This window comes from Pinus tabuliformis, chromosome 3_2 (assembly GCF_031772625.1).
Source record: "Pinus tabuliformis cultivar Carrire ecotype Pingquan chromosome 3_2, CPIR1, whole genome shotgun sequence".
Taxonomy (NCBI): Eukaryota; Viridiplantae; Streptophyta; class Pinopsida; order Pinales; family Pinaceae; genus Pinus; species Pinus tabuliformis.
The window spans coordinates 625,327,286-625,336,615 of NC_142302.1; the positions used below are offsets into that span (position 1 = coordinate 625,327,286).

At 41.2% G+C, this 9,330-nt stretch overlaps 1 protein-coding gene across 1 annotated transcript; it reads right to left on the reverse strand.

The window, feature by feature from the left end:
* Positions 1-1,274: 1,274 nt before the first annotated feature.
* On the reverse strand, positions 1,275-6,694 carry LOC149182183 (uncharacterized). The gene is made up of 2 exons (XM_089414472.1): positions 5,524-6,694; positions 1,275-5,170 (listed from the first exon to the last, which is right to left on the reverse strand). The coding sequence occupies exons 1-2, from the start codon at positions 6,692-6,694 to the stop codon at positions 1,275-1,277; spliced, it is 5,067 nt and encodes a 1,688-aa protein (XP_089270598.1).
* Between the last annotated feature and the right edge of the window lie 2,636 nt (positions 6,695-9,330).

Below are 9,330 nucleotides of genomic sequence, written 5' to 3' on the forward strand. Positions count from 1 at the left end.
TAAAAAAATATGGGAAGTTGTTGATATTAGTTAATTAAGTTTTTATTGCATTGATCCCTAAAAGGATGTAGTTGTATCTTTTGAATATTTTTTCCCCATGTTTTATTCAAAACTATTTCTAATGTGATAACAACGTGATTGAAGGATGGTTTCTCTAATTACATCTCTCAAGAATAATTTTACCTTATTACCACTAGGCAAATCTAGATGACATTAATGTAGCTCAAGAAGTGCTCCACTTAAATTAAATCAAAGAATCTATAAGTAATAGTTTTGAAGATAAAGGCACATGACAAAGTTAGTTGCATTTATCTAAGGGCATTGCTCATTCATTTTCTTTTTGTGTCCCTTTTATTAAATAAATACGGGATACCTAAATTTAGTATCTTTCTTCATCCCCATCAATAATTCAACCTCAAAGTTCTTTATGTCCTCTTTGAGATAAATAAATGATTGCTCCTTGTCCCCCCATTTGTTCTTACTAGTGGCAAATGAATTGGATAGAATGGTGAAGGAGGCCCCTAGAGTTGATCCCTTCAAAGGAGTTAAGATATGTAGGGGGTTAACATCAACTCATCCACTCTTTGTGGATGATGTGATGTTTTTTGGAAATGTAACCATTAGAGAACTTCTTTTTCCTACTTCTACATAGGTTTGGAAATAAATTCACATGTATTTTATATTATCCAATCAAGTTCATCTTAGTTAGGATAAGGCAATTTGTAGACTTTTCTCCTTTATAAACATTGTTTTTAATAATTACTAAAATAACATGACCTTCATGATTAAGGACCGACAGTTATGGACTGCAACATAGGTCTTGGTTATATAAAAAATTGAGAAAATAGTTACAAATTGGTCCATGAGGTTGTTATTATTAGGACATAGAATCATCATAGTGAAATCTATTTAAAAGGCCATTCTAGTGTAGTGGCACACTTTGATTTATATATTTGTAAAATTGTCATGAGAAATCAAGAAAAAATATTTTCATTTTCTATGCATTTGTAAAAAATAAAAAGACGGTCTAGCTTCGATAAAATGGAAAAGAAATATAAGGCCTATGACAACTAGTGGATGGGGGTTGAATAATATTAATTTATTTGGTAAGGAACTATTTGTTAAATGGATGTTAAGGATCTTTTTTTTTTTTTTTTTTTAACTGAAACGGTTGTATATTTTATTGATATGTTAGAAATAGAAAGGGACTTTGCCTAGGCAGCCCTGCTTACATGATTGAAATCCTGCTTTTGCTTCCTTTAGAAAGGAGCTGTTCACAAATGATGATATAGAATTTCCCCATTTACATTTAAGATTCCTTTGTTGAGAGTGCTACCCAAGTTCGCCATACAATCTGCTTCCTTGTTGGAGTTTCTGAGTATATGATAAAATTTGCATGAGTCAAAACTCTGAAGAACCGTCTTCAGTCTATCCAATATTTTGTTGAGCCCTACATTGTTAAAGTATTCCTCTCTGATTAGTTTTTTGATTAAAATTTCTGAATCTCCGAAGACTTGAATATCTTTGGCACCTTTCTCTCTTGCAATGTGACATGCCTTTAGCAGCCCCAGAATCTCCGCTTGGTTGTTTGTTTTCTCTCCGAGACCCCATGCAAAGGATACAGTGGGGAGCCCTTCCACAAAGTAGATAATACCGCCTGCACCTGCTGCTCCAGGGTTCCCTTTGGACGCTCCATCGAAGAAGATGGTAGTTACATTTTGCGCCCTCCACCAACTTTGAAAGATGTCATCAGTCTCTCTTTTTCTCCATTCCAGGTCTGCTATCAGTGGTGAGGTTCTATAATTTCGTGGCAGCGGATCTATAGCAAGCCACCTTTTTTCTTCTGGCCTGAGAAGGGGGTCTTCTTTGTTGTATTGCTGTTGAGCCGCTTCCAACAGAAGGGCCTTAGCTTTTGCTGCAACCTGATGCGGGGAATACTGCGTTTCTTTAAAGATCTGCTGATTTCTGGTTAACCACAGTTGCCAGCAAACAAACTTTGGCAACGCTATCCATATCCTGCGCCAAAATGACTTGGGGAAGATGCCTTTGGGGTAGCTAGCACACCAAGTCGCGAACAGCTCCGAGACTGAGGTTTGCTGTGGGAGAATGATCTGGAACTCATCAAGAAGGAGTCCCCACACCTTCTTGGCAAAGGCGCATTCAAGAAACAAATGCTGGGCAGTTTCTGACTGACATCTACAGAGAGCGCATCTATAGGGCCCTTCATACTTTCTTTTTGTCAGATTGTCCCCTGTCAATAACTTGTTGTGTACCAAGGTCCAGAAGAAAAAGTTAATTTTTGGTAGCGCTAATGGCTCCCAAATCTGCTTCCAAAAGGCTGGAGTATGTTGGCTGTTCCTTTTTCCCTGAAGAGACTTATATCCCTCTGCTGAGGTGTATTTTCCAGACTTTCCCCAGCCCCATCGATCCTTTTTGAATCTGCTGTCTGGGGTGGCGTCTTCTAACAGGTTCTCAAGCTGGATCTGTTGATCCTTTAGGCGCTCAGGGACTCCGTGGAAGTCCCATTTTAGCCATTCTCCACGTTCATCCCAGCTTGCCAGATCATATACTCTGTTGACTCCTGCTCTTTCCAGCCAATTTCTTAGCTCTGCAATATCCTCTCTTTCCGCCAGCGGATCTTTCCCCATAATTCGATCCTTCCATATCTGCGTGGACTTGCCGTTTCCGGGTATTCTGTACATGTGGTTTTTGAAGAATTCGCTGCTCTTGCAACATAGCCTCCATACCTGCGAGCTGGCCGCTGTAGACTGTATTTGCATTTTCCTTATCGCTTCTTTGTCTGAGTATTTAGACTGTAATATTATGCTGATAGGATGTGAGGGTTCGCTTACAATTTTCCACAGCAGTTTGCCGCCCAGCGATTTGTTGATAAAGGAGGGGTCCCTTATTTGAAGACCACCCTCATCTATTGGCCTCTTGACCGTTTCCCATTTAACTAAATGCAACTTTCTTTCGTTTCCTTTCCCACCTTGCCATAGGAAGTTCCTGATCAGGGTTGCTATCTGGTCCGTGACAAATTTGGGGGCGAGGAGAAATGCTGATTGATATATGGGAAGAGCTGACAGCTGCGTTTTTATAAGAATGGATTTGCCTCCTTTTGTTAACCAATAACCGCCCCAATTTGAGATTTTGGATTTAATTTTGCTAATTATATGAGACCAAAAACATCTCTTGTTTGCTCCAGAGGAAATGGGAAGGCCAAGATATCTGAAACTGTCCCACTTGGCCTGGCCTTTGAACCCGAGTATCCTCGAAATGTTGGAGATCTCTTGCTGATCCGCATTCCAACTGTATATTTCACTTTTGCTCTCATTGATAAGAGCTCCAGTAACCCTGCAGTAACTTTTCAGTACATTGTCAAATGCTTTCGCTATTCTGGTGGAAACACCTCCGAGGAGCAGAGAATCATCCGCGAAGAGAGCATGATTTAAGGGTGTTGAAGCCTCGGAAGGTTTGAGACCTGGTAGGGAGCCAGCGGATTTTTCAACTTCTAACTTCCTGCTTAGAGAGTCTGCCATGAGAATATACAGGAAGGGGGAGAGAGGGCAACCCTGCCTAATGCCCCTTTGAGCTTGGAAGAAGTTGGTGGGACGTCCATTGACAAGAGGGGCAATCCACGGGGTTTCTATGCATGCTTTGATAAGCTGGACAAAGTGCTGAGAGAAACCAAAAGAGAGCAGGACTTTACATAGAAACAAACGATTTACTCTATCGAATGCATTTGCCATATCGAGTTTGATCAACATACCTTTCTCGCCCCGTTGTTTGCTTGAGTGAATAGTTTCCTGGACCTGAATGACGTTGTCCATAATATATCTGCCTTCCACAAATCCGCCTTGGTTGCTGGAGATCAGCTTTTTGAGCAAAGGCTTGAGTCGATTTGCTAGGAGCTTGGCTATGATTTTGTAAGAAGCGTTACACAACGATATTGGCCTGAATCTTGCAAAGGTTTCTGGATTGGATTCCTTTGGGATTAAAGCTAGGAAGGTGGATTTGATACCTCCTCCTATTTTAGCTTTTATCATAAATCCTTTGATCATTTTGAGGAGGTCAGTTTTGATAACTTCCCAGCAAGATTGATAAAAATGGATAGAGAATCCATCGGGCCCAGGGGCCTTATCGGCTTCCATTGACCAGATCACTTGGATGACCTCCTCGGTTGTAATAGGTCTGCATAGGACTGTATTTTCTTCATCATTGACAAGCTGGGGAATATTAGAAAGAAAGTCATTGATTTCCCCCTCTTCAGCTTGAGTTCCAATATTATATAAATTCCTAAAATGTGCCTCAGCTGCGACTTTCACCTGGTCAAACCCTTTACAAACCTGTCCCTCCATGGTTTTAATTTCCGCTATATGGTTCCGGGATAGTCTAGCTCTGTATTGTTTGTGGAAATAAGAAGTATTCCGGTCCCCTGCCTTTAGCCATAAGCTCCTAGACTTTAATCTCCAATACTCTTCTTCAACTCGGAAGGCTTGATAGGTAGAGCGTTGTGTTTTGACTTCCTCCTCCAGAAGTTCCGCTGTTATATCTTTATTCTCCATATCCATTTGCATTGTGTGCAACCTCTGAGTTGTTTCTTTCCTTTGGTTGGTTGGATTGGGTGCAGGCTTTTTAATCCACTCCTTCAGCGCCTGTTTTGTTGCCTTCATCTTCTGCTCCCATATGTAGCTGGGGGAACCTATAATGGGCTTGTCCCATGCATCTTTCACTGTTTCGAAAAAACCCGGCTTCTCAATCCACAGGGGGATGAATCGGAAGGGAATGGGTCCCAAATCTTCCTCGTCCTCTAAAAGCAGCTGTATTGGCTTATGGTCCGAGGTCAATTTGGGCAAAATTTTGGAGCTGGCGATCTTTTTGTTCATCAAGAGTCCGCTTTGGATCAAAAATCTGTCCAGCCGGGCAGAGATTTGTTCCGTCCCGACCCGATTATTCGTCCATGTATAGAGCCCATGTACTGGAGGGAAGTCTAAGAGATCCCAGTTCTGTACGATCTCCTCCACCGTGGCCAGCATGGGATCTCTTGAACTGGAGCCTCCCCTCTTTTCCTTTGGCTTCAGAACAATATTTAAATCTCCCGCAATGATAATATTGTTTGGGGACTGCTGTTCTAGGTAAGTTGTTAAAGAATACCAGCATTCTCTTTTTTCTGCATAATTTACCGGAACATATAAATTGAAGAGAGAGACATTCAACTTACTTACTTTGTGCGTCAAATCTGTGTGGATCCAGTGCTGAGTTTCATGGTATTTATTGAGCTGAAATGTGCTATCTGACCAAAGAGTGGCCAATCCTCTGGAGGTTCCCCTTGCGCTTACTGCCTTGCCTGTATTTTTGTTCCATTTTAGTCTACTGGTTTCTAGAAGGGAATGCCCTTCAATTTTGGTCTCTTGGAGCATGAGGATGTCTGAGGGTTCAGCTTTAAGAAGATCCTTTACTGCTTCTAGTTTTGCAGGGCTCCCCAACCCTCTACAGTTCCAAGAGACAAATTTCATTATTTACCTGTTGAGGGGGTGGGACCTCCCTTGGAAGGTCTCGGCCTGTTGTTCCGCCCAATGGACATTTCTATGGTTGCTTGGCTCCCTTGGGTTTTAAGTCTCTCGGCCTCTTCTTCTCTCTTTTCTTTCCGGGATTTCCTGCTAGCTCTTTTGGTAGGACGCTCATAGGCTTCATCTTCTGATGTCTCTGAACTTTCCATTGCTTTTTTCCTTGTTATATCTGCATATGAAGGGTTGGGCGAACTGCCCTGAGTAGCTTCGACCTGCTTTTCTTTCTCACTTTCTTTGCTTGGAGGGGGGCTTTCTACATGCACCAGGTCTTCATGCTCCAGATCTGTTGGGTTGATCTGAGCGCTTGATGTCCCTTGTACGTTTGCCTCCTCTTCTTGGATGATTTTGGAGCTGCTTGGCATCCCTGTTTCCTCTTCCTGGTTGGGTTTTGTGCTGCTTGTCGTCCCTGTTATCCTTCCTTTGCTAGGGCCTTTTTTTGGATTTGTTGTTTTCTGAACTAGGGTCCATTGTTCCTCTTTTTGTCTGTCTGTTTGCTCTTCTGCCTTCTTCTTACAGTGCTTCGCGAAGTGTCCATGTTCGTGGCAGTGTCTACATTTGAACGAAAGCTGTTCATAGTCCAGTTCTTGAATGTGCTCCCAGCCTGCTACTGTAAGTTTGATTGCTTCTGGTAACCCCTCCTCCAGATCGACTTCAACACATATTCGAGCGCATGAATACTGATCTTTTCTTACAGCTCTGTCAATGTATTTACCCAATGCATTGCCGATGTTTTCAAGGGATTTTTGGTTCCAGCAGTGGAGAGGCAAGTGGGGAAGTCTCACCCATACCGGAACTGCTGAGGGGACGTCCTGGGTAGGGTCGAAGTCTGGGGACCATTTATTCAGGTACAGGCCTTGCGGTCCCATAAAATATGGCCCATTTCTGAATATTAGGCTTCTGTCTTCCAGATTATCGAACACAAAGACGAAGTATCCTTTCCCGACGAAGTAGCTTTTCACTCCCTCCTTGATCAGGGGGCTCCAGTTTCTCTGAGCCCAATCTTCTACTGACTTTGGTGAAGGCCAGAGGCCTGTAAACTGTCCAATAAGACCTCTCTCTGCCAGGTTTAGAGCTGCTTTACACGTCTCTTCCTCTGAAAGGGCGACTGTGGGGATCTTATCCATCCTCTTGATGAACTTTTGCTGGGCCATCGATGGGGCTCTCTTCGAGCAGGCTTCGATCATTGCTTTGAATGCTAGGACCTCCGCAGGGGGGGAAGCGCCCCCATTGGAGTCCATATTCTCCGTTAAAGGGCTCCTCAATCAGAACGCAGGGTCGCAGCAGCCTCTGAGGCGCAGATCTGCGGAAGAGCAGGAGGGAGCAGGCCCTCTGCAGCAGCCAGGGGCCGGACGGCCAACAGCGCAGCGACGGCTAGGTCAGGGCCGCAGCGAGCGAAGAAAAAAAATAAATGGATGTTAAGGATCTTGACTAAAGAATGATTATGGAAAAATTTAGTACACCAAAATTATTTAGACTATCTCTCTTTTGAATAATGGATTAGGAAACATGAATAAGGGTGTCATATAGTTCTGGGCAATGATCTGTGATCTAGGCTTGAAAAAGTGGCACAAATCCTGGGGACGTAGGCACAACACTGGGTAGAAAATTCCCTGGACAGTGGCATACCATGCTATGGAAGCGTCCAGAGCCCTTTGGACGCATGCATACCCATATCAAGGGAGCGTCCAGGAGTGTATTGGTCTAAAAACTTAGTGGGACTTAGAGGTTGGTTACTTGAGATGTTGGGATGGTTCCTAAGAGTCTTATTGCTGATGTGGAAGGTCTATATGGTGTGTTTTCGTCGGTTCCACTTCCTTAGGGTGACTTAGGAGGTAAAATCATATCATAGTAACTTCACGTCATATGTTTACCCCGGTTGGCTAGTTAATTGGGTGGATGTTGGGGGAGGGTGTTACAGACTCATGGATGGAAAATCCATAAGAAAAATGTCTTCCCTTGAAATTTTGGAATCTTATGTTTACGAATTCAATTAGGGAAACAATATGGGTTTTTTCTTTAAGTGAATAGAAAAATAAATTGCAAATTTTGGTGGAAGTAGATCCGAGTTAAAGGCCTTTCAAAGATGGAGGTGGTGGTAAGTTGTTGTACTTACTCAAAAATCATTGAAAACTCTAATATATACTTTTGATGTAATCAAAATCATAATAAGGAGAATCTAAGGGGTGAATGACGTTTAAGCGTCACCTTGTAGTACATATATTACACTTACTATTCCATTAAGGAAAAAATATTTAGGGTCATTCTAGCATAGAGCCCATGGGGAAGGATGATGGTAGGAATTTTAGGTTTTACTTTTTCAAAGTTGTATTTGGATATTTAGGGGGTTGACTACGAAAATTTCTTAGATACACACTTTAATTTTAGGTGAAACAAGAACTGTAGATGCTGAACCAATTTAGTTTTATAAAGTGGATGAAATCAATTTTTTTTAGTTGTATCTCACGTTCATTTAGTAAGAACAATTATCTCACGACCTTCTCATTTCTTCTTAGTATACCAAATTTATTGGCCATATTTTTATTGGAGTGGATACATATACAAAAGCCTTAGTGAATGATTTAAGATATCTGCTCATATTAGACACTCCCTTGAGCTCATTGAATTTTAGTGGGATTGGTCATTTTTCTTATTTTGAAGGTTTGATGGGCTTGGCTTCTACCACCTAATTTGTGTTTCCTCTCTCCCTTGCTTTAAGCTATTCTCTATGATTTTCCTTCATCTAGATCTCCCTTAGTTGAGTATGTCACAACATCTCCCCAAATTTCAAAGTGTTCCCCACTTAATTCTTCCATGAAGAATAGGCCTTTACTCAAATCAAAAGTCATTGAGCCTTCAAATCCTTCATGGATTCACCTTACTTGGAGGAATGAAGACCTATTATTGCCTTGAAAGTCTATTCTTCCATGTCCTCAATGTATTGAAGAAACCCATTAAGGAATTAGTTGTGGGTGAGGTAAAAGATAGTTACGGTGGGTGGAAGGGTTTGCATCAAACCTTAATCTTCTTGGGAGAATATCTTATTTAAGGCCAGAAATATGTCAAGTGATTTTTTTTCAAAAAAATAAAATTCTTGATCATGGTCCTTATTGTAGTGAGGGCCCTTGGAAAGGGGACTTGATACTTATTTTGTTTTTGAATTTAAGGGGTATGGGTGACCCCTCAAAGAAACTATTCCCCAAGCACCTTTCGTAGCTTCATCACCCTTATCTTATTATGCCTTATGAGATCATGATTGATAATGGTTGAATTTAGTTAATTCTCTCCTCTTAGTTAGTTTATAACACTTGAGTAGATTCGATAATATTATCCCCTATTGGAAATTTTCACTTCAACTAATCCATTTCTCTCTTCTTAATACAAGGATAAAAATTGAACTATACTCTTTATAAACACTAGTACACGTTATTATAACCAATTTATGTGAGCCCTTTTAGGATACAAAAGCCTTATGGGAGCAACTTTTTCTCTTTGTACGTTAACACACAAAAGTGCAAGGTGGAGACTTAAACTTTGTCACCAAAAGATTGAGGATTCAAGGGTAATACGACAAGATGGATAACTTGAAAAAATATTTCCATATAAAATTAAATGTGCAAAATTTTGTGACATTGATATGATCAAGATGGGACATACATGGACAAACCAGATAATAAGTAATGACTGCATTTCAAAATGACTGGATATATTCCTTGCTTTGGAGCATTCCATTTCATTCATTGATATATTGGGAACATGTGTT

What these genes read in the sequence shown, in the direction of transcription:
- LOC149182183 (XM_089414472.1), bottom strand. Translation starts at nt 6,694, where the DNA reads ATGGATAAGATCCCCACAGTCGCCCTTTCAGAGGAAGAGACGTGTAAA. An exon ending in AGGTCCCACCCCCTCAACAG is followed by an intron (nt 5,171 to 5,523) that starts GTAAATAATGAA and finishes TAAATTATGCAG; the next exon opens with AAAAAAGAGAATGCTGGTAT.